Source organism: Phyllobates terribilis, unplaced genomic scaffold, assembly GCF_046119375.1.
Source record: "Phyllobates terribilis strain yellow unplaced genomic scaffold, ASM4611937v1 Scaffold_1__5_contigs__length_1240528914, whole genome shotgun sequence".
Lineage (NCBI taxonomy): Eukaryota > Metazoa > Chordata > Amphibia > Anura > Dendrobatidae > Phyllobates > Phyllobates terribilis.
Genome location: NW_027362761.1, coordinates 38,731,450 through 38,756,706, shown reverse-complemented (window position 1 = coordinate 38,756,706; position 25,257 = coordinate 38,731,450). Strand labels below are relative to the sequence as shown.

The window sequence follows — 25,257 nt, the reverse complement described above, 5'->3', positions numbered from 1 at the left end:
TACACCTGGCTATGAAGTTCAAAGCTCAATGAGGTTACAAAACCAAAAAAAGGGCTTTAGTAAGTCAGTAAAAAGTAGGTAGGAGTATTTAAAACAAGAAAATGATAAGGGTGCCCATACTTATGCACCTGTCAAATTTTGTTTGAATGCAGATTGCACATTTTCTGTTAGTACAATAAACCTCATTTCAAGGCAGAAACATTACTGTGTCCAACAGTTATTACATATATCAAACTGAAATAGCTGTTGCAATAACACCAATTTTTATAAAACATTAAGCTTAAGATTAATAGGGGTCCCTAAACTTTTTCATATAACTGTATGAGTAAAGTTCATATTAAGAAATAATATCAGATGAGGACATTCTTACCAGTCCCTTTCTTGCAGATATAGGGCAGGTTGTAGTTACACGGGACATCATTCCACTTGCCCTCCTCATGAGAAACCATTACCACACAGTCTTCACCTCCAGCAAAAAAATTATCAGGCTGTTGATCCCGCCAACTCTCAAATTGCTGTAACAGACATTAATATCAGAGTGCGTATATCACTTTGAGAAAAATAATGCGTAGTGGTAGCATTCGAAACTAGACACCAATATGCATAATAATGTAGTCATGCAGATGGATTCATCACATTATCCTACAGAATTTATTGTAGATTCTATTAAGTGACACGTGACAACATCGGCACTCTCTATACAACCTACTTACATAGCTTTTGCACAAGCTCAACTTAATAGAATTGTACTGAGTTTACAAAAATTATTAGCCATGCTGAAAACTGAACAAAGTTATGAATTTTTTAAGGCATGATAATGTTATGCAAACATGGAAGTTTTGATAAACTGATGCAATGGCACGCCATGTAATTGGTCTAGCTGCTTACTCACCAGTGCTGTATTATCTGTCCATTGGAAATCCTGTTCTACCGTCCTGTCATTGAGACCAATCCAGGTATTCTCCCGGCCAAAACCTATATAGGAGCACAATGCAAACCAATTATACTTAACCGACTTATGAAGCAAAATATTTGAGACAACAGACCACACTGTTGAACCAGATAAATCTTTTAATATCTTGCAAATTTTTTTTCAGACAAAATATGCTATGGGTCACCAGAGTTGTCTGTGTGAAGATAGCCAAATATGGAGAAAAAGGCTTAGAAAATCGTTAAAAAATGGCATTGTTAAATGTGATGAAAACTGATCATGTGTAGCAATTTATAACCTGCATCAATGATGATGCTTCACCATTACATGCATTTGCCTGGGACAGACAGACAATGTGTGCAACCTGTAAAGCCGCACCAGGGTCCAAGTATATGTAAAGGAGTAATTCCATAATTTTAACAATGCAGTGATCCACATCAGTCTTTCTATAATTCTCTGCAGTCATCATGTCACATACATTCACAAGACCGCTGCAGCCAGTTACTAGCTTAGAAGTCTCATGCTGTACATGTTAGCATCACCCTTGAGAGAAATCATAGGTGGCAGTGGTCACATGTGACACATCAACGCCGCAAGGAATTAAAAAAAAATGAAGATGGGGAACAGCAAGGACGGCTGCAGAATTGAAGATTGAGCAAGAGAGTATTGGGTATTTTTTATATTATCAGATTTCCAGATTTTACTATTTATTCTTTTTTCATATCCGAGACAACCCTTTTAAATGCAACTTCCCTCTATCTATTTGATTGCAGCTAAGACGATTTCCTTACTGCATAATATAAATCTAGTGGATCTGTAAAGAGCTCTGGTAACGCACAGGGCACATATACCTTTCTTGATGTCTGTATCCACCCCAGATATTTGCACATGTAAATATATTATACTTACTGTTAATAAATGCCTGTTCCTCTTGGGAATGGATGCTTGTCAGATGCCCAGATCTTCTTCGACAGTCCCTTTCAGCCTCTTCCCATGGCCGTCGTTGCGGGAAATAACGATAACAAGAACCCTGGAATTTGTGCCAATTGTGATCACACCCTTCCGTGTCTAAAAAAGAAAAAGTAAATCATGCATATAAATATAGGAGGAAAACAAATAGCTGCAAGGGTCAGAGGCAATGTTTAGATATATTTTTTAGATTATTGTTATAAATGAAGTATTTTTATGAACTTTATTTATATCTGTCTGACTTTCTATTTATCTCTATAACATTATATTATGATTCTTCAAAAGGTCTTTTGCTATTACCCTTGCGTTCTTTCGCTTCTCTTTCAGGACTGTTTGTTGTGCTCCTGGAGTGATCTTAACAGGACGCCAACTCTTAGATCCTGAATGTTGTGTATTTGTAGATAAATTGTCTAAAACAGGATTGATGTACACCCAGACCTTAGCAATTCACTGTATCCTTTCCCATAACACGTCTTCTAAATTGTTTTAAGAATTGTTTGTCTCTGGGCATAGTTCACACTAAACAAAATTTCTTTAGAAGAAGAGATTTTTCAGTGACCAGGCTTTTTGTGAATTTATTTGATATGCAAAACACTTATAAAATCCATCTTGTTCCTGAAAAATTTTTTGCCATATAGCCCATAAAGTCATTAACACAGAATTTAACTTTCTTTTTGCTTTTAGGGTTGTGTTTTTCTATAATTATGACTTAAATAACAATAATGACATATTTCATGAGTAATCATCTCAAATATTATGTAATTCCATAGGTTTCCCTTAAATTATCTATCTATTAGTGATGAGCGAGCATGCTCAACATTGCTCGGTACTCGCCCGAGCATCTCAATACTCGAGATGCTCGGAGCTTGCCGAGTACTTGCGCTATGCTCGGGCGGGAGCTCGGGTCCCCGTCCTGTATGTTTGGCGCTATTTAGAGCACCAATCAACATGCAGGGATTGTCTGGCACTCACTGTAATGCCACAGCCATGGTGCTTGTGGCATTACAGTGATTGCCCAAATCGATGGGAACAGTGCCCACAGTGAAACATGAAAAGCCGGCAATTCATCAGCGGCATACACCGGTGCCCGAAAATTTAGAACAGAAAGAATAGAGCATCACACCTAAATTAGATAGATAGAAACATGTCAGTCACATATATAATAAGTACAGTGACAGTGTTGGTAACTGTACTTGTTATTTAGTGTTAAAATAAAGGATTTATTAAAAAAAAATAATAGTGTTTTAAGACATTTTTATTACTTACTGCAAAGTCAAAAGTTTACATACATTTCATTAGTATTTGGTACCATTGCCCTTAAACTGAATGACTTGGGTCAAACGTTTGGGCCATCCTTCCACAAGCTTCTTAGTTGGCCAGAATTTGGGCCCATTCCTCCTGACAAAACTGGTGTAACTTCTGGTTTCAACTCTATCTATCTATCTATCTATCTATCTATCTATCTATCTATCTATCTATCTATCTATCTATCTACAGTATCTATCTATCTACCTCATATCTATCTATCTATCTATCTATCTATCTATCCATCTATCTATCTATCTATCTATCTATCCCATATCTATCTATCTATCTATCTATCTATCTATCTATCTATCTAGTCTGGCTAGTTGTACTCCTGATTGAGTATTGAAGTATAATAACCCTCTCTACAACTGTGTAATATTGTTTATTATCCTCTTGACTATAAGAAATGACTATGAAGTGAGGATTTGTGCATGTTGAAAGGATGGCTGCTCTCAAATCTCAACAATTTTTTCCTATCCATAGGTTTAACATAAAGTGTAATCAGTTGTGTGTACTGACAGGTCACCAAGATGTCCAGAAATTGGATGCGAGAATATGTGAAAGTAAAACGTTTATCAGAATTAAACCTACAGATAGGAATATAGGAATAATCTGTTGAGATTTGAGCATAGCCATCATCATAACACGCCTAAATTCTTGCCACTGTAGTCAATTCCTCAGTCTCGAGAGGATAGCGAGTGATACTATGCATGTACAGAACAGTGACAGCGATGTCTTAGAAATTTGAAGCAAAGGGTTATCCCAAGAGACTGATGCACAAGAAAAAGAGTAGAGGATATGGAAAGCGTTACTTTACAACAATTCTCTACCATGAGTACAACTAACCAGGATGGAATTCCCTTCTTTTTTACATTTTGAGAACAGAGATATTAAATGGCAGATGTTTTAAGTGAACATTGGGCAATGATATACTGTTGTTTACCAATGGCTACTAAGTGGATTCCATGTTATTCTCATACTACAGGTCATGTAATATTAAAGACAAGCTAGTGAGGCCGGATATAGTGACCTCTAAAGTGGACACACAGTTTTACCTTACAGGGGAGGCTAGAAAGAGATACTTTCAGTGACAAGTTGCAAGGAGATAACTTTTCACATCCTGTGACCCAGCAAGTTCTGATATCAGATATGATCTAATCTACTATATTGATTTTTTTGTTTACCTTCCACAGTGCCCCTACCTTATGGTATATTGGTGAGATGAAATAGGACTTTAATACCCGTGCCAATCATCACCGTTACACCATAAGGAAAAGGAGGTTGAATCTTCTTGTATCCAAATATTTTGTCGAACACAATCACAATAAGTGGCAGCTCTGGCTCCCTATCATAGATCGTATAGCTCCACCCAAATGTGGAGGCAGTAAAGTATAAATATTGAAAAAAGAGAGTTTCAGTGGATATACAAACTCCATACATTATAACTATATGGTCTCAAAGCTGATTTTAAAATTAGTGGCCTAGTGTGAAATAGACAATTTGCCCTTAATAATGATGAGCGAACCCAAACTTGAACGTTTGGGGTTTGTACCAGACAGTTAGTGTCCGGTGCTAATCGCCAAACACAGACTTCTTCCGGAAATCCAATGCAATGTTTGGCATTCCGGGCAAAGTCTGTTGCAGAGAGAGAGAATTTTTCAGATCAAATGTTCGGGTACCCATTGTTTTCATTGGGGTTCGGGTTCTGGTTCAAGTTCTGGTACCTGAACTGAACTTTGGAATAAAGTTTGGGTCAGGTACCAGAACCCAATCTTCCACGGGTCCACTCATCTCTAGCCCTGAAGTCTTCCGCTTAATCTACTTGTTCTCTGTGTTATACATAGTGATATGCAAACAGTTTAGGCAGGTGTGGAAAAAATGCTTTCAAAGAAAGAATGATTTAAAAAATATAATAGTTTATATGATCAATTAACCAAATGCAAAGTGAATGAACACAGGAGAAATCTGAATCAAAATTTGGTGTGACAGCTCTTTGTCTGCAAAACAGTATAAATTATTATAGGTACACTTGTACACATCTAACCATAGGTCTGTGGATGTAGGATTGTGCAAATCCTTCGGTTTCTTCATGTAAGACAGAATTGATCAGAGGGAAATATAGAGCACCTGGACATAATAGCAAATACATGTGTTGCCTACTTCTGTTATTTCTCATTTCATATTTCTGACAAAAGATGCATATTTTCAGAAAATTCACTTTGTGTTTTTTATTTTGCGGTTGGGTCAGTGCACTTTACAATGGGATGTCCCCTTGTAATGTGGTCACACATGATTGAGGCAGTTAGGACTGATGGGGAGATGTGACCTGGCACAATAAATTATGTCATTAGACATTTGTTGAATGTCACAGTAGCCCAGATTTGGGTATTTGCTAGTAGTCCTCTTCCTGTTGAGAGTTACCTCCTAATGCACATTACTTTACTGTGAGTTGCATTCTGCTCGCACCATTTAATATTAAGATTTGTGGGATTTGGCATTTCTGTGACCTTTTTTCTCAGCGGTTGTATTCCCCATTATTATTATGAATTAGGCATATGTATATTACTTATTATATATGGTTTTATGATAAGTATGTACAGTATGTGAATTCTCATGATTGATACCTCTATTTAAAGCTGAGAAAGGCTCATTCTCAGAGCTGAAACATTGGCACTGAATAAATAATTAGTTTCTCACCATGATTTTATGGAAGTGTTGCTGTTTATGCATTATTGTCTGTCTCTAAAATATCTATCTATCTACCTATCTATCTATCCCATATCTATCTATCTATCTATCCCATATCTATCTATCTATCTATCTATCTATCTATCTACCCCATATCTATCTATCTATCTATCTACCCCATATCTATCCATCTATCTATCTATCTATCTATCTATCTATCTATCTATCTATCTATCTATCTATCTATCTATCTACAGTATCTATCTATCTATCTATCTATCTATCTATCTATCTATCTATCTATCCATCTATCTATCTATCCCATATCTATCTATCCCATATCTATCTATGTCTCTCTCCATCCAATTTATCCATTTTGTCTTTATCCAATCCATCTATCGATTCTATTTATCTGTCTATCTATATAGATACACATTGCAAAAATTAAATCTTAAACCAGCCAGCTTGTTATACTCAAACTTGAGGACACCAATCCCTAGCCAGTAGTAGAATTTACAACCTAATTTCTGCATAGCTCTGTTTTACAAGGCTGTACACTGAATTATCACACACGTTATATTTATATCCCTTCCAGCTTTCTATTTGTCTGTTCTACACTTCTGTCTTCCACTAAATGGAGATCATGTGGGTCACGTCATAAGGGGAGAGGAGGACACAGACATTTGGCTCAGCTGCTGACACTGGTAAAGTTTTACTGTAGGGAGCTGACTCTGCACAACCCTTGACTTACCGCTGACCGTACATTACTGTGATGCCAGAGAAAACCCTTTTTTCATCTGCTTCTTTTATATAAATTCACATATGCAGATGTAGGATGTTATAGTATACTACAGGGAATTTATCGCTTCTTTCAGCTCCTCTCTGAAAGTCAGGCAGAAAGGAAGCTTTTCCTACTCAATGGTACTACTCAAATTAAAATTGTTGGCCGATAACTTACATACTCAAGAGGAAATGCAATGGTACCTTGTGATTCAAGACTGTGAAGTAAACCAATATTTCCATGATCCACATCAAAAAAGGCATATAGGTAAGTAACTTGTGAACAACAGAGATTGTAAGAAACTGTATGTAGAAATTAACATTAAAATAACATACAATGGGCACAGAACAAATCATTTTAGCATGTGGATTGGACAGGATACAAACAGCTGCATGACTGAGGTATAACAAAGCTATCCACACAGGACACAATAAAAAACAATGCTGTCCCTAACTTCTAGGCAGTTATAGCTCAGTGTATCACTGGAATATTAAATATCTGTATTCCATAAAGAGGACCTGTCACTTGCTCCAAAAAATTGAGTTAAATACCTTGTAAAAATCCCTGAGCTCCCCTGATTCTGCCCCTCTTTTCCATTTTGCGCTGTACACTATGTGAAATCTCTGCTTGCAGATGGGCATTTCTTCAGACAATTCTCTGGGGCACTTTCACCCCTCACTCCCAGACACTGATCCCAGATCCCACTGATCTGAAACTGCAAGACCGCTAGTACTGTGATTTGCAGCATCAAAAGAAACAAACAAATTGGACTGCAAGCAGAAATTTCACATACTACCCTCCAAAAGAAACACATGTGAATATCTTAGCAATGGAGGGATACAGTGCAAAATAGAAAAGAACAGTAGAATCAGGTGAGCTCAGGGATTCTTACAAGGTATTTAACTCAATTTTTGAGCAAGTGACAGTTTTTTAGAAATCACTAGATCCATAGACACTGCGCAAACTATGCCAATCAATCATCATCAGTAGGACACTGCTGGACCGCAGAGTGTAGGCAAAAGGGCCAACAAGTGCTAAGCATCTCTGGGAACTCCTTCAAGATTGTTGGAAGACCATTTCCGGTGACTACCTCTTGAAGGTCATCAAGAGAATGTCAAGAGTGTGCAAAGCAGTCATCAAAGCAAAAGGTGGCTACTTTGAAGAACCTAGAATATAAGACATATTTTCAGTTGTTTCACACTTTTTTGTTAAGTATATAATTCCACATGTGTTAATTCATAGTTTTGATGCCTTCACTGTGAATGTACAATTTTCAAAGTCATGAAAATACAGAAAAATCTTTAAATGAGATGGTGTGTCCAAACTTTTGGTCTGTACTGTATATGAGCCCAACAGCCACCGTCAAGGCGTACCTAATTGTTGGGGCCCTGTCCTTATAAGACACTTCTCCTGGACTTAAAAGCCTACAATTTATGTGGCAGGAAGGAACCAGCTAATTAAAACCATTTAAGCCTTAGAGTAGAAAGAAAGAAAATGGAACTTAATAAGTGGAGGTAAAAACACAAATGAAGTGCTTCACCCTTCATAAACAAATCTTTTACATTGTCTAGTTGGTTTTAATTATAACCACCTAGTCATACTTATCAAATAACCCTGCAAAACAAAGTTGCTTAATTTGGAAAAATTACTATTTGCAGGAATTTATTGAATAGTCACTCTATGATACACTACTAGAATTGCACTGTGGGAATCTATTTCGAGGAGGGAAGACATATCTACTCTTTTATCCATTATTTAGTATCATTAGAGGTACGAGTAATAGTAACCAAACATGCACATATCTGAATGCATATAAGCAGTATATTATACTTGAATTTTAGGAGACCATAGTGTCAGTAATAACAAGGCCCCATTCTATGCTGCTGGTCTGCTTGGAAATTTCCACGACATTCAAAAAATTGAATATTGAAAGTCGGGCAGGTGCAACCACCTCTCTGCTACAAGCAGGGTAAGTCAGAGCCTTGTGCTACAGATATATGTGGGTCCCAAGAGTGGGACCCACATCTATTAGACATTTATGGCATATTCTGTGGAAACTCCCAGGGTGCTGCTGCAATTTTGTGTTTGTTGTCTCTTGCATTGCAATCACAGAAAATGTGCACCTGTCCTTTTATTTCACTTTATTTAAAGGTGCTAACGAACTTTGGGCCCAATTCATAATATGCATTTTTTTAAGTCACCCTCATTTCATCTTCATCATCCTGGTAGATGGCAGCATATTTTTATTAAGAATGTCTCAGTACCTTTGTCCATTCATGCTTCCTTCAACCATCTGAAGTTTGCCAGTGCCGTATGCTGAAAAACAGCCCCACACCATGATGTTCCCACATCCAAACTTCACTGTTGTTATGGTGTTTTGGGGGTTATATGCAGTGCTTTCTGGCCTTCAAACATGGTGTGTATTATGGGATGCAAAGAGTTCAATTTTGGTCTTATCTGACCAGACTATATTCTCCCAGTATTTCACAGGCTTATCTATATTTTGTTGAATGAACTTTAAACAAGCTTGAACATGCTTTTTGTTCAGCAATGGAGTGTAGTGAGCGTACATACAGGCCATTGAGGTTGAGTGAATTACTTATAGTTTTCTTTGAAACAATTGTAACTGCTGATTTCAGGTCTTTCTTTAGCCATCCACAGTTGGTCCTTGGCTCTTTAACAGCTCTTCTGATAATTCTTTTCACTCCTCTGTCTGAAATCTTGGAGGGAGGACCTGGTCGTGGCTAGTTTATGGTGAAATGATGTTCTTTCCACTTCCGTATTATGCCCCAACAGTGCTCACTGCAGCCTTCAGTAGTTTAAAAATTCTTCTGTAACCAATGCCATCAGTATGTTTTGCAACAATAAGGTTGTGAAAGTCTTTAGACAGCTCATTCGTTTTACCCATCATGAGATATTGAGATGTTTCTTGTGGGGCACCTTGGTAATGAGACACTTTTTTATAAGTCATGAGTTGAACCAACTGATATTATTTTTCACTAAGTGGCAGGATTGCTTTCTAATTACTGATAGATTTCAGCTGGTGTCAAGACTTTCCATGGCTTTTTGCACCTCTCTTTCTTCATGTGTTTAATACTTTTTCCCTGTGTCATTTCTCATTATTATTATACATAACTTCATGTATGGACATCTATGGTTTGATTTCTTAGCCTGTGCGGATTGGATGGGTTGTTACCGACATCTGGTGAGAATTTCATGTCAATAGCACCTTTCTAAATATATTTTCTTAGAGAATTGGTGAGGTGTTCAAAACTTCTTTACTTTATACTTTTTTTACTGATATATATCTATATATCTATATATATATATATATATATATATATATATATATACAGGGTGGGCCAAAAGTAGGTGGACAGGATGTGTAATAAGGTTATGAAGGTTATGGAACAGTCTCAGGAGATAAGTATCCCAAAATTCTAATGAATCAAGTTGTTCCCCAGTTACAGCAATAGCCTAATTCAAATGACCTTTATTTCCAACAAGATGGGGCCCCTCCACATTATTCAAGAGTGGTCCGCGAGTATCTTGATGAAACATTTCCTAATAAATGGATTGGGCGAAGAGGCCCATTTGATTGCCCGCCACGTTCACCAGACTTGATCCCAACTGATTTTTTCTTATGGGGAGTACTCAAGGACAAAGTTTATAGTCAAAAAACAAAAAGTGCCAGTGATTTGAAAAATGACATAAGAGATGCATTTCAAGAAATTAATACCCAAAGAGACTTGTGCAAAAAAGTTTGTTGAAGCGTAAGAGGCAGACTTCAAACCTGTGCAAATTGTAATGGAAAACAGTTTGAGCAACCTGCATTGATAAAATGTAAGGGCTTTTGTATTATTGTTCAGAATAAAATTTAATTGTCAATGTTATGCTTGTGTTAGTAAATATAATTTTATATATATATATATATATATATATATATATAATTTTATATAATAATGTTATTATTTTCTGGCCACCTACTTTTGGACCACCCTGTGTATGTATATATATATATATATATATATATATATATATATATGTGCGTGTATATACAGTTATATGAAAAAGTTTGGGCACCCCTATTAATCTTAAGCTTAATGTTTTATAAAAATTGGTGTTTTTGCAACAGCTATTTCAGTTTGATATATGTAATAACTGTTGGACACAGTAATGTTTCTGCCTTGAAATGAGGTTTATTGTACTAACAGAAAATGTGCAGTCTGCATTCAAACAAAATTTGACAGGTGCATAAGTATGGGCACCCTTATCATTTTCTGGTTTTAAATACTCCTACCTACTTTTTACTGACTTACTAAAGCATTTCTTTGGGTTTTGTAACCTCATTGAGCTTTGAACTTCATAGCCAGGTGTATGCAATCATGAGAAAAGCTACTTAAAGTGGCCACTTGCAAGTTGTTCTCCTGTTTGAATCTCCTCTGAAGAGTGGCATCATGGGCTCCTCAAAACAACTGTCAAATGATCTGAAAACAAAGATTATTCAACATAGTTGTTCAGGGGAAGGATACAAAAAGCTGTCTCAGAGTTTTAACCTGTCAGTTTCCACTGTGAGGAACATAGTAAGGAAATGGAAGAACACAGGGACAGTTCTTGTTAAGGCCAGAAGTGGCAGGCCAAGAAAAACATCAGAAAGGCAGAGAAGAAGAATGGTGAGATCAGTCAAGGACAATCCTCAGACCACCTCCAGAGAACTGCAGCATCAACTTGCTGCAGATGGTGTCACTGTGCATCGGTCAACTATACAACGCACTTTGCACAAGGAGAAGCTGTATGGGAGAGTGATGCGAAAGAAGCCGTTTCTGCAAGCACGCCACAAACAGAGTCGGCTGAGGTATGCAAAAGCACATTTGGAGAAGCCAATTTCCTTTTGGAAGAAGGTCCTGTGGACTGATGAATCCAAGATTGAGTTGTTTGGTCATACAAAAAGGCGTTATACATGGCGGCAAAAAAACACAGCATTCCAAGAAAAACACTTGCTACCCACAGTAAAATTTGGTGGAGGTTCCATCATGTTTTGGGGCTGTGTGGCCAATGCCGGCACCGGGAATCTTGTTAAAGTTGAGGGACGCATGGATTCCACTCAGTATCAGCAGATTCTTGACAATAATGTTCAAGAATCAGTGATAAAGTTGAAGTTACGCAGGGGATGGATCTTTCAGCAAGACAATGATCCAAAACACCGCTTCAAATCTACTCAGGCATTCATGCAGAGGAACAATTACAATGTTCTGGAATGGCCATCCCAGTCCCCAGACCTGAATATCATTGAACATCTGTGGGATCATTTGAAGAGGGCTGGCTATGCTCGGGGACCATCAAACTTTACTGAACTGGAATTGTTTTGTAAAGAGGAATGGTCAAAAAATACCTTCATCCAGGATCCAGGAACTCATTAAAAGCTACAGGAAGCGACTAGAGGCTGTTATTTTTGCAAAAGGAGGATCTACTAAATATTAATGTCACTTTTCTGGTGAGGTGCCCATACTTATGCACCTGTCAAATTTTGTTTGAATGCAGATTGCACATTTTCTGTTAGTACAATAAACCTCATTTCAAGGCAGAAACATTACTGTGTCCAACAGTTATTACATATATCAAACTGAAATGGCTGTTGCAAAAACACCAATTTTTATAAAACATTAAGCTTAAGATCAATAGGGGTGCCCAAACTTTTTCATATAACTGTATATATATATATATATATATATATATATATATAGTACAGACCAAAAGTTTGGACACACCTTCTCATTTAAAGATTTTTCTGTATTTTCATGACCATGAAAATTGTGCATTCACACTGAAGGCATCAAAACTATGAATTAACACATGTGGAATTATATACTTAACAAAAAAGTGTGAAACAACTGAAAATATGTCTTATATTCTAGGTTCTTCAAAGTAGCCACCTTTTGCTTTGATGACTGCTTTGCACACTCTTGGCATTCTCTTGATGAGCTTCAAGAGGTAGTCACCGCAAATGGTTTTCACTTCACAGGTGTGCCCTGTCAGGTTTAAGTAAGTGGGATTTCTTGTCTTATAAATGGGGTTGGGACCATCTGTTGTGTTGTGCAGAAGTCTGGTGGATACACAGCTGATAGTCCTACTGTATAGACTGTTAGAATTTGTATTATGGCAAGAGAAAAGCAGCTAAGTAAAGAAAAACGAGTGGCCATCATTACTTTAAGAAATGAAGGTCAGTCAGTCCGAAAAATTGGGAAAACTTTGAAAGTGTCCCCAAGTGCAGTTGCAAAAACCATCAAGCGCTACAAAGAAACTGGCTCACATGAGGACCGCCCCAGGAAAGGAAGACCAAGAGTCACCTCTGCTTCTGAGGATAAGTTTATCCGAGTCAACAGCCTCAGAAATCGCAGGTTAACAGCAGCTCAGATTAGAGACCAGGTCAATGCCACACAGAGTTCTAGCAGCAGACACAACAACTGTTAAGAGGAGACTTTGTGCAGCAGGCCTTCATAGTAAAATAGCTGCTAGGAAACCACTGCTAAGGACAGGCAACAAGCAGAAGAGACTTGTTTGGGCTAAAGAACACAAGGAATGAATTTTAGACCAGTGGAAATCTGTGCTTTGGTCTGATGAGTCCAAATTTGAGATCCTTAGTTCCAACCACCGTGTCTTTGTGCGACGCAGAAAAGGTGAACAGATGGACTGTACATGCCTGGTTCCCACCGTGAAGCATGGACGAGGAGGTGTGATGATGTGGGGGTGCTTTGCTGGTGACACTGTTGGGGATTTATTCGAAATTGAAGGCATACTGAACCAGCATGGCTACCACAGCATCTTGCAGCGGCATGCTATTCCATCCGGTTTGCGTTTAGTTGGACCATCATTTATTTTTCAACAGGACAATGACCCCAAACACACCTCCAGGCTGTGTAAGGGCTATTTGACCAAGAGGGAGAGTGATGGGGTGCTACACCAGATGACCTGGCCTCCACAGTCACCAGACCTGAACCCAATCGAGATGGTTTAGGGTGAGCTGGACCGCAGAGTGAAGGCAAAAGGGCCAACAAGTGCTAAGCATCTCTGGGAACTCCTTCAAGATTGTTGGAAGACCATTTCCGGTGACTACCTCTTGAAGCTCATCAAGAGAATGCCAAGAGTGTGCAAAGCAGTCATCAAAGCAAAAGGTGGATACTTTGAAGAACCTAGAATATAAGACATATTTTCAGTTGTTTCACACTTTTTTGTTAAGTATATAATTCCACATGTGTTATTTTATAGTTTTGATGCCTTCAGTGTGAATGTACAATTTTCATAGTCATGAAAATACAGAAAAATCTTTAAATGAGAAGATGTGTCCAAACTTTCGGTCTGTACTGTATATACAGTAACAGGAGGATACTAACAATGTTGGTCATTTCAGAAGTGTTTACATCTTTAACATCATCCTTAATCTGCACAAATCCATTGAGAAACATGCTGAAATCATTTTGAGAGGGAAAAAAATAACACAACTAAAATAATGTGGTTGCATAAGTTTGAACATACACCTATAAATAAAGATGTGTTTGTGTTGAGAATTAGCCAATCACATTTAAGCTCATGTTAAGTAATAGTCAATACACAGTGTTTCTGAATAGCCCCGTATAACGTTTAGCTGTTCAAGTAGTATTTTACTGACAGTTGCATCTTACAGCAAAATCCATGGTCCATAAACAGCTAACAACACAGCAAAGGGGATCTCATTGTTGGAAGTTATCAGTCAATATAAGGGTACAAAAAATTTCCAAGGCATTAGATATACCAAGGAACACTGTAAAGAAAGTCATCAAGAAGTGGTTAAATTTGCCACAACAGTGACATTACAAGAACAGGACTTTCCTCAAAAATGTATGTAAAAACCAGAAGAAAATTGGTCTTGGAGACTGCCAAGAAACAATAAAAGAACTGAAAAAAATTCTGACAAGTATTGTTTGTGTACTGCATGTGACGATATTTTCCCATACTCTTCATATGTCTATGTCTGTCCTATGGTATAGGATGGAAAAATGAACGCCTTTCCTCATAAATAAAAACATCCAAGTCCGGCTATGTTTTGCCAAAACCTAAATCAAGCCTAAACATGCTACCATGGCCTGCAGCATCTCCGTACATTTTTCCCATTGAGCGATGCAACTCATGCAAAAACCATATCAATCGGGTCGAGGTTGGGTGATTGTGATGGATATGTCATCTGAAGTAGCAGTCCATCTCTCACCATCTTGGTCACATTGTCCTTACATAGTCTGGTGGTGTTGTTTGGGTCATTGTCCTGTTGCAACACAAATTATGGTCCCACTAAGTGCAAACCAAAAAAAGACCAGTGGCATGATATCAATGGAACACCTTTAGCTGGATATCTGCCTTGTAGCCCAATGTTGTCCAAACGCCTCCTGATATTTTGTGTACACACATTTTGACATCTTTGGCTTGGTATGTGATCTCCAATTTCACTTGTACAGAATGGATGATTTGTGGAATTAGCAGTATGGCCATTTCTTCAAAGTGTCGCAGAAACTAGTTTTCAACAGAACAAGGATAGGCCGCATGTTACTCGTGCTACTATTAGCAGCATGCGTGGCCTTAAAGGGAATCTGTCACCCCTTTGGAGTGGACATACAGGTTATAGAAATGTAAATCTATACTTACCTGTATGGCCCATATTACAAGTCTGATTGCAGAGAAATCTCTTTTTACTCAATCCGTTTTTCTAGGCTTGGCATCCAGGGGATGCCAAGAAATGCTCGCCTATATGCTTAATTTAAATATTCCCCCCCTCCCCTGCACATCACAGGGCCCTGTGACATGCAGTCTAGAGCTCAACATCCCGCAAATGCGCAATGCGCCTATAGGTGAAGGTGCTTTTTTTTTTCTCCCTGCACTATTTTACTTGTCTGCTCCAGTGCGCAGGCGCCGGGAGTCACTGTGACTTCCGCTCCAGTGACCTCCGACGTGTGCAACAATGAGGTTTGGTCCCCACTTCCTCCCGGCATTCTGCTATCTGGGGTTCGGGGTAGAGAATTCCACAGTATGGGGGATGCATTGGAGAAATCTTGTATGTGATTGTGGGAAGAGGAGATAAGAGGGGAGTAGAGAAGGAGATCTTGTGAGGATCAAAGGTTGCGTGTAGGTATGTACCAGGAGACTAGGTCACAGATGTATGGAGGAGACAGGTTAGGGTTTTGAACTGGAGTCTCTAGGCAATGGGGAGCCAGTGAAGGGATTGACAGAGAGGAGAGGCCGGGGAATAGCGGGGGGGGGGAGATGGATTAGTTGAGCAGCAGAGTTTAGGATAGATTGGAGGAGTATGGGAGTGTTAGAAGGGAGGCCACAGAGCAGGAGGTTGCAGTAGTCAAGGCAGGAGATGATGAGGGCATGCACAATTGTTTTTTCAGATTATTTGAGGTTCAGATTGAGGAATGTGCAGATCCGGGAGGTTTTTTTTACTTAGAGTTGGCATATTCCTCACCCTGATCCTCCTTCCTCGCACCATGCTGAGGGCCCAGAGACAACTGATCCCACACTTGGACACTGTGAAGAGCTGTTTTGTTCATCTCTCCATTTATAGATTCTGGCCTCTCGCTCAGTCCGCTTCAACCGGGGCAACAGGAGATCGCATTTAGTGATGCCCAAATATTTGCGCAGCCATGGTCACACAAAAGAGACGGTGGGAAAGTGCAATTACAGTTGCAAGAGGTGGATGATGATGAGACCCAATGGACAGAAAGTCAGGAGGAGAACCAGGGTGCGGAAGTGTAAGACGAGGTGGTGGACGATGAAGTCACTGACCCAACCTGGTAAGGTGACATGCATAGCGAGGACAGCAGCGCAGAGGGGGAGGAAGGCGTAGCACCACAACAGGCAGGAAGAAGCAGTGGGGTGGCCACAGACACAAGGCTGACAACTGTTCCCCAAAACACCAACACCAGGGAAGTTGCCAGTCCAACTGCTAGGTCTTCCCAAGTCTGGCTCTTTTTTAAAGACTGTCCAGTTAACCCAAAAAAGGATATTTGCAACATCTGCCATGCCGGCATCTGCAGGGGCAGCAAAACTACCAGCCTGACCACCACCAGCATGCTCAGGCACATGACAGCAAAGCACCCGAGTACTTTGGCCGAAGCCAGGGTCCAGAAACAGTGTCTGTAGGTGACACCACTGCCTCTTCCTCTTTTGTACGTGCACGCCAAGCCTCCATCCATGATGCAGGCGAAGATGCCTCCCACCCGGCACACTTGCAACCATCACCATCAACAACAACGTCCACGTCCTTGGCACGCAAGCGCAAATACGCAGCCACCCACAATACTAACTGCCACATTTCTCAACTGCTTGCACTAAAGATTTTGCCTTTTAGGCCCGTGGAGGCGGAAGCTTTCTGCAATCTCATGGCGGCGGCTGTCCCACGGTACTCTATCCCCAGCCGCCACTATTTCTCCCAGTGTGCTGTCCCCGCCTTATACAAGCACGGGTCCCAGAACATTACCCGTAGCCTCACCAGCGCAGTTACTGGGAAGGATCACCTAACCAGACACGTGGACAAGTGCTTGTGGCCAGGGACTGTACATCTCACTGACAGCACACTGGGTTAATATTGTGGAAGCCGTGACCCAGTCAAACCCTGGGATAGAACACGTCCTCTCGATGCAAAGGATTGCGAGCCCTGGGTCAATCAGGATTGCCCCCACATTCTACAGCTCTTGCATCTCCTCTTCTTTGGCTTCCATCTCCGAAATGACCACATCAGTCGCAAGCTGGAAGCACTGCAGCACTGGCTCGGCCAAGCGGCAACAGGCTGTGCTGAAGATAATATACTTAAGTGACAAACCGCACACTGCTGCAGAGTTGTTGAAAGCTGTAAAAGAGCAGGCATATCTGTGGCTCTCACCACTGAACCTACAGCCAGGCATGTGTGACAATGGCCAGAACCTGGTGGCGGCTCTAAGGCTTGGCACCCTTGTCACATACAATGCCTGGCCCATGTGCTCAACTTAGTGGTTCAGCGGTTTCTCAAAACCTACCCAGATCTGCCAGAGCTGCTTGTGAAAGTATGCCACGTGTGTGCCCGTCGGAATTCAGGTCAGCCTCCACACATAAGAGCTGATGAGTGGGCATGGATGTCTGACATCTGTGCCGTCCTCCAAAACTTTGAGGACTCCACCAAGATGTTGAGCGGCGATGACGCCATAATTAGCATCACCATCCGGCTTCTCTATCTACTGAAATGCTCGCTGCTCACAATTAAAGAGGAGGCTTTGCAGGTGGAGCACGATGAGATGGAGCAATGAACTATACAGGGTGATGCAACACAGCCCAGCCTCATCTCATCTCAACGCAGATTAGGTGATAATGAGAAGGAGGAGAATGAGGAGATGAGGAGGAGAACATGGACAGTCGTCCTCTTGGTGAGGAGAGGGAAGTCTTGGCTGTTGGCAGTATGGCACACATGGCTGACTTTATGTTCCACTGCCTTTACCGTGACCCTCGCATTGTATGCTTTTTGGCCGACAGTAATTACTGGTTGATCACACTTAATAATAATAATTTTTATTTTTATAGTGCCAACATATACCGCAGCACTTTACAATTAAGTAGGGACATGTACAGACAATACAAACAATACAATGCATCACATTTCAACAGTTACAGGAGGTGTGAGGGCCCTGCTTCCAAGCTTGCAATCTATATGGAAATAGGGGGACACAATAGGTAGAACATGGTCATCAGCCAGTATCTGTCTAAGTGCAGTTATAGTGTGCTATTGCATGCATGGAGGATGTGGAGACAGATTAATAGGCAAGAACAGATTAAGATTAACATTTAGGAGGGAACAGGGGAGAGTTGGGTTAGTGAGTTGAGGTGATAGGCTTGTCTAAACAGATGTGTTTTTAAAGTACGTTTAAAAGCATGGGGACTAGATATAAGTCGCATTGTTCGGGGTAGTGCATTCCAGAACACTGGCGCAGAACGAGAGAAGTCTTGGAGACGGAGGTGTGAGGTTCAGATTAAGGAGGATGTTAGTCTTAGATCAGTTAAGAACGGAGGACACGGGAGGGGTGATAGACAGAAATGAGGGATGAGATATAGGGCGGTGCAGAACTGTGGAAAGCTTTGTGGGTGAAAGAGATGAGTTTGTATTGTATTCTGTAGTGAATGGGTAACCAGTGCAATGACTGACACAGGGTAGAGGCATCGGTGAAGTGGCCTGATAGAAATACGACCCTGGCTGCTGCATTCAGAATGGATTGGAGAGGAGAGAGTTTGTTTAGAGGGAGACCGATTAGAAGAGAGTTGCAGTAGTGAATAAGAGCCACGGTAAGAGTTTTTGCAGTATCAAAGGTGAGAAAAGGTCGGATTCTGTAGATGTTTTTAAGGTGCAGGTGACATGAGCGAGTGAGTGATTGTACATGGGGAATAAAGGAAAGTTGTGTGTTAAATATGACTCCAAAACAGCAGGTGTGCTGCTTGGGAGTTATGGTGGCACCACCTAAGGAAATTGCAAAGTCAGGTATAGGTAGGTTAGTAGAGGGAGGAAACACAAGGAGTTCAGTTTTGGAGAGATTCCATTTCAGGCCCTTGTTGAAGAATTCTTAAAAAAATTCCCATCTGACAATGATGGCGGCAGAGGTCACAGTTCATTGGACAACCAAGGAGTACAGGCGAGGGAGACACAAACCAGATGTGGAAGAGGTAGCGGAACACTGTCAAAGGTCTGGGACAGTTTTCTCAGACCCTCCCAGCGCCCAGGCCCTGATACGCGGGGTATTCTGACAAGGAGGGAAAAGTTTAGGAAGATGCTGAAGGACTACCTTGGTCGCCGTACCAGCATCCTCCATGATTCCTGTGTGCCTTAGAACTGTTGGGTATCCAAGCTGGACCCATGGCATGAGCTGTCTCTCTACGCCTTGAAGGTCCTGGCCGCTAGAGTTTTGTCAGAGATGTTTTTTAGTGCCGCGGGGTGATTTATAACTGACATAACTGATAGCCGCATCCGCCTGTCAACTGAAAATGCTGACAGGCTGACTCATCAAAATGTGCAAGGGCTGGATTGGGCCAGACTTCTTAACACCACCAGATGATAGCAGCAGAATATAAACTCAAATCCAGTGTTTATTTTTTTGTGGGTCTATTCCCATGCACCCTTCACACCCAGATATGGGTATACACTTCAGGATTTCTACTATGTTATGTCGTCCTCATCCTCCACCACCATATCACCAGGGTGACCATCATGAACACCCACATAATTTTTTAAGGGTGTTTATGATGCGCGTAGCAACTATTTTTAGAGGCCTACCTCTAACTTCATATATAATATATATGTATACCCCCCAGGGGTCAATGTTTTTCAGCCCATGCACTTAGTGCATGGCCATTACAAGTCTAAGAGACCCACTCCTTAATTATAGAAAATAATTTTATAACTGTGGCCCTCCACTACGTCTCTTCAAATGTTTATTGGAGTGTGTCCTAATTTTTGGCAGCCCTTGAACTTGCTGCATACGCAATAACAGTGTAAAAGACCCACTCTTTAATAATGGGAAGGACAATTCAAATAGAATAGAATTTCTTCTACAATATTACCTGTCTTATCTGAAATTAATTTACGGGTGAGCTATCGCAGTATGGATAGCATATTACACCGATCCAGCCAGGTATTATTGGCTTATACTGCGTGCTGCAGAAAAAAAATACAAATCTATTCTATTCCCTATTGATACCGCTGTTAAATGCTGTAGCATCGGCCTCTCTGCCCCCTGCCAGGCAGAGACGCCGTCCCTCTCACCGCCGCGCTCCCCGCCCAGCGTTCTCCAGCGCTCCTCTTCCTGCTTCTGCCGGCGCATGCAGCTTCCCGGGCACTGTGCTTAGGGCACGCTCCCTCCCTCTTAAAGGGGCCGCGCGCACCACCCTAAGGAGTCCCCGGCCAATTGCCGGAGGTCCTCCCATATATAAAGCACCTCCTCCAATATGGAGGTGCCCGAGCAATAGTTGATGCACAGTGTACTTACCTCTGCTTCAGCCCTCTGGTCCCGCTGCAAGCCTGACTACTAGTCCTGCCCGCCAGCCTGACTATCAGTCCTGTCCGCCAGCCTGTCTACTCTCCAGCCTGACAGTCTGTCTTCCGTTCAGTCCGCCATTCTGTCTATGGGCTTTGCCCGCTTGCTTACCTGGAAGCACCTGCCTGTTACCTGTCAGCCTACCTGGAGGCTCCTGCCCATCACTTGCCATGACCACCTGACAGCCTACCTAGAGGCTCCCACCTTTCACTTGCCGTGACCACCTGACAGACTACCTAGATGCTCCTGCCTGTCACTTGCCGTGACCACCTGTCAGCCTACCTGGAGGCTCCTGCCCGTCACTTGCCGTGACCACCTGACAGCCTACCTAGAGGCTCCCGCCTGTCACTTGCCGTGACCACCTGACAGCCTACCTTGAGGCCTCTGCCTGTCACTTGCCGTGACCATCTGTCAGCCTACCTGGAGGCTCCTTCCCGTCACTTGCTGTGACCATCTGACAGCCTACCTAGAGGCTTCCGCCTGTCGCCTGCTGTCTCTGCCAGTTCATCTACCCGGATCTCTCGTCAGCCTGCCTACTGTGCCCATCTGCAGTATCGGTCAGTCTCAGCCATCTGACCCGTGGGAGTCACCTGCTCTCTTACAAGGTCGTCCCCAGAGTAGCACCTGGTCCCTCTGCTCGGTCCCTCCCTGGTCACGGAGTCGTTAGCCGCCATACGACCTAGGTTGGTCCGAGTTGATACTTAGTTACGCCCCTCTGGGTCCCTCCTTGCACCGCAGCACAGAGGTTCCACCACCCAGATCCGTAACAGATGCCTTTACAATAGGGACAGGTGCTGCTAGGTGGTATCATCAGCTGGGGATGAGTGTTCATTCTGGTCACATATATCTCTTCCACAGTCCATAACTTTTTTTTTTTCCATGCAATCATTGACCGATTCATAATTTTTACAGTGATCTATACTAAGAAATTAATGAAAGTTGACAGAAATTTATCATAGTTGACAGAAATTTATCATAGTTGACAGAAATTTTTCATATTTGACAGAAATGAAACAGGATGTGTCTGATCATGTCTCACATACCACATGGCCAGATAATGTAGTTAAATGTTAAAATTACATTTACTGGTAAATGTATTTTTCACCGTTGAAAGCAATGCGAAAGTGCAAAAACTCATCAAAAACATTAGGTGTGAACATAGCCCAAGGTGTGGAGGAGCTTTTTTTTTGTTTTTGTTATTTATTTGGCCTTATATACAAGTCATTACCCTGAAAAGAATGTTTCTTAACATTTCTTCTAGTAAAATCCATTTTAGCTTCGTTTTTGTATGTTTTATTGTCAGTCCACAAAAGTAGTATAATACTCTGACAACATTGTTCACAGATATGGTATTGGTCAGCGACCAAGTGTGAATAGGTTTTAACAGCACACAACTGCCAAACTTTAAATGGAGTATAATATTTGTCATGTTCCCAAAAATTTCAGGATTATTAGCACAGTAATATTTGATCACGTCTGATGACTGATGACCATGGTTTTAGGCAGTGGCCTTGTAATATGATATTGGTCTACAGCCAAGTATGAATAGGTTGAACAACACACAACTGGCAGACTTTAAATGGAGTATAATATTTGTCATGTTCCAAAAAATTCAGGATTATTAGCCCAGTAATATCTGATCATGTCTGATGACCACGGTTTTAGACAGTGGCCTTGTAGTATGAAATTGGTCAGCGACCAAGTGTGAATAGGTTGAACAACTCACAACTGGGAGACTTTAAATTGAGTGTAATATTTGGCACGCTCCCAAAAATGTCTGTATTATTACCGCAGGAATATCGGATCATGTCTGATGATGGACAAGTTGCTCTGCTTCCACAATACAGAAATGCAAAAGAAATTAAACAAATCTGTCTGTATGCTGCTAACAAGCAAATGAAACAGTAAAATTGTTTATTATATGGCTTTTCAAGCAAATAATCAGGATTAAGAGCAAAACGAATATTAGCCCTGACACCTAAGGCTATGGATATCAGTAACAGCAGCAGACAGAATATGCAATGGTCCATATGCTGCTCTATACACTCTCCACAAGCTATGCTGCTATCACCATGATTAATATATGCAGCTAGATTAGTCCTTGGAAGGATTGTGAGTTCAGAGGTATATATATTGCTGTGGAATACCTGTTACCTAACTAAATAAACTGGTTTACTTATGACCATGTCATATTTCAGTTTTTCTTTTTTAATAAATTTGCAAAAATTTCTACATTTCTGTTTTTTTTCAGTCAAGATGGGATGCAGAGTGTACATTAAAGAAAAAATATTAACTTTTTAGAATTTACCAAATAGCTGCAATGAAATAAAGAGTGAAAAATTTAAAGGGGTCTGAATACTTTCCGTACCCACTGTATACAGTCATGGCCAAAAGTTTTGAGAATGACACCAAAATTATATTTTCACATGATCTGCTGGCCTCTGGTTTTTATTAGTGTTTGTCTGATGTTTATATCACATACAGAAATATAATTGCAATCATATTATGAGTACCAATAGGTTATATTGACAGTTAGAATGTGTTAATGCAGCAAGTCAATATTTGCAGTGTTGCCCCTTCTCCTTCAAGACCTCTGTAATTCTCCCTGGCATGCTCTCAATCAACTTTTGGACCAAATCCTGACTGATAGCAGTCCATTCTTGCATAATCAATGCTTGCATTTTGCCAGAATTTGTTGGTTTTTGTTTGTCCACCCGTCTCTTGATGATTGACCACAAGTTCTCAATGGGATTAAGATCTGGGGAGTTTCCAGGCCATGGACCCAAAATCTCTATGTTTTGTTCCATGAGCCATTTAGTTATCACCTTTGCTTTATGGCAAGGTGCTCCATCATGTTGGAAAAGGCATTGTTGGGCGCCAAACTGCTCTTGGACGGTTGTGAGAAGTTGCTCTTGGAGGACATTCTGGTACCATTCTTTATTCATGGCTGTGTTTTTAGGCAAGACTGTGAGTGAGCCGATTCCCTTGGCTGAGAAGCAACCCCACACATGAATGGTTTCAGGATGCTTTACAGTTGGCATGAGACAAGACTGGTGGTAGCGCTCACCTCTTGTTCTCCGAATAAGCTGTTTTCCAGATGTCCCAAACAATCGAAAAGGGGATTCATCAGAGAAATTGACTTTGCCCCAGTCCTCAGCAGTCCACTCCCTGTACCTTTTGCAGAATATCAGTCGGTCCCTGATGTTTTTTCTGGAGAGAAGTGGCTTCTTTGCTGCCCTCCTTGAAACCAGCCCTTGCTCAAAGAGTCTCCGCCTCACAGTGCGTGCAGAAGCACTCACACCAGCCTGCTGCCATTCCTGAGCAAGCTCGGCACTGCTGGTAGTCCGATCCCGCAGCTGAAACAGTTTTAAGATACGGTCCTGGCGCTTGCTGGTCTTTCTTGGGCGCCCTGGAGCCTTTTTGACAACAATGGAAGCTCTCTCCTTGAAGTTCTTGATGATGCGATAGATTGTTGACTGAGGTGCAATCTTTGTAGCTGCGATACTCTTCCCTGTTAGATCATTTTTGTGCAGTGCAATGATGGCTGCACGTGCTTCTTTAGAGATAACCATGGTTAACTGAAGAGAAACAATGATACCAAAAACCAGCCTCCTTTTAAAGTGTCCAGTGATGTCATTCTTACTTAATCATGACTGATTGATCGCTAGCCCTGTCCTCATCAACACCCACACCTGTGTTAATGGATCAATCACTAAAACGATGTTAGCTGCTCCTTTTAAGGCAGGACTGCAATGATGTTGAAATGTGTTTTGGGGGTTAAAGTTCATTTTCTGGGCAAATATTGACTTTGCAAGTACAGTAATTGCTGTTAAGCTGATCACTCTTTGACATTCAGGAGTATATGCAAATTGCCATTACAAAAAATGAAGCAGTAAACTTTGGAAAAATTACTATTTGTCTCATTCTCAATACTTTTGGCCATGACTGTACATCATCTACAGTATCTACTCATTCATTCCATCTACCCACCTCTTTGGGAATAAATGTCAACTAGCTAGATTGATAGACATAGGTAGATAATACCGTCATGGCCAAAAGTTTTGAGAATGACACCAAAATTATATTTTCACATGATCTGCTGGCCTCTGGTTTTTATTAGTGTTTGTCTGATGTTTATATCACATACAGAAATATAATTGCAATCATATTATGAGTACCAATAGGTTATATTGACAGTTAGAATGTGTTAATGCAGCAAGTCAATATTTGCAGTGTTGCCCCTTCTCCTTCAAGACCTCTGTAATTCTCCCTGGCATGCTCTCAATCAACTTTTGGACCAAATCCTGACTGATAGCAGTCCATTCTTGCATAATCAATGCTTGCATTTTGCCAGAATTTGTTGGTTTTTGTTTGTCCACCCGTCTCTTGATGATTGACCACAAGTTCTCAATGGGATTAAGATCTGGGGAGTTTCCAGGCCATGGACCCAAAATCTCTATGTTTTGTTCCATGAGCCATTTAGTTATCACCTTTGCTTTATG

The 25,257-nt window shown here is 40.9% G+C and overlaps 1 protein-coding gene across 2 annotated transcripts in view; it reads right to left on the bottom strand.

Moving 5' to 3' along the window:
- The window catches only part of NCAN (neurocan), a 398,804-nt gene that overhangs the window by 4,991 nt on the left and 368,556 nt on the right, over positions 1 to 25,257 (bottom strand). For both annotated transcript variants that reach the window (XM_073661046.1, XM_073661047.1), the window contains 3 exons: positions 1,841 to 1,999; positions 893 to 975; positions 371 to 515 (listed from right to left, as the gene is read on the bottom strand). In XM_073661046.1, the coding sequence (XP_073517147.1) occupies positions 371 to 515; positions 893 to 975; positions 1,841 to 1,999 (387 nt within the window). The remainder of the gene's footprint in view (positions 1 to 370; positions 516 to 892; positions 976 to 1,840; positions 2,000 to 25,257) is intronic.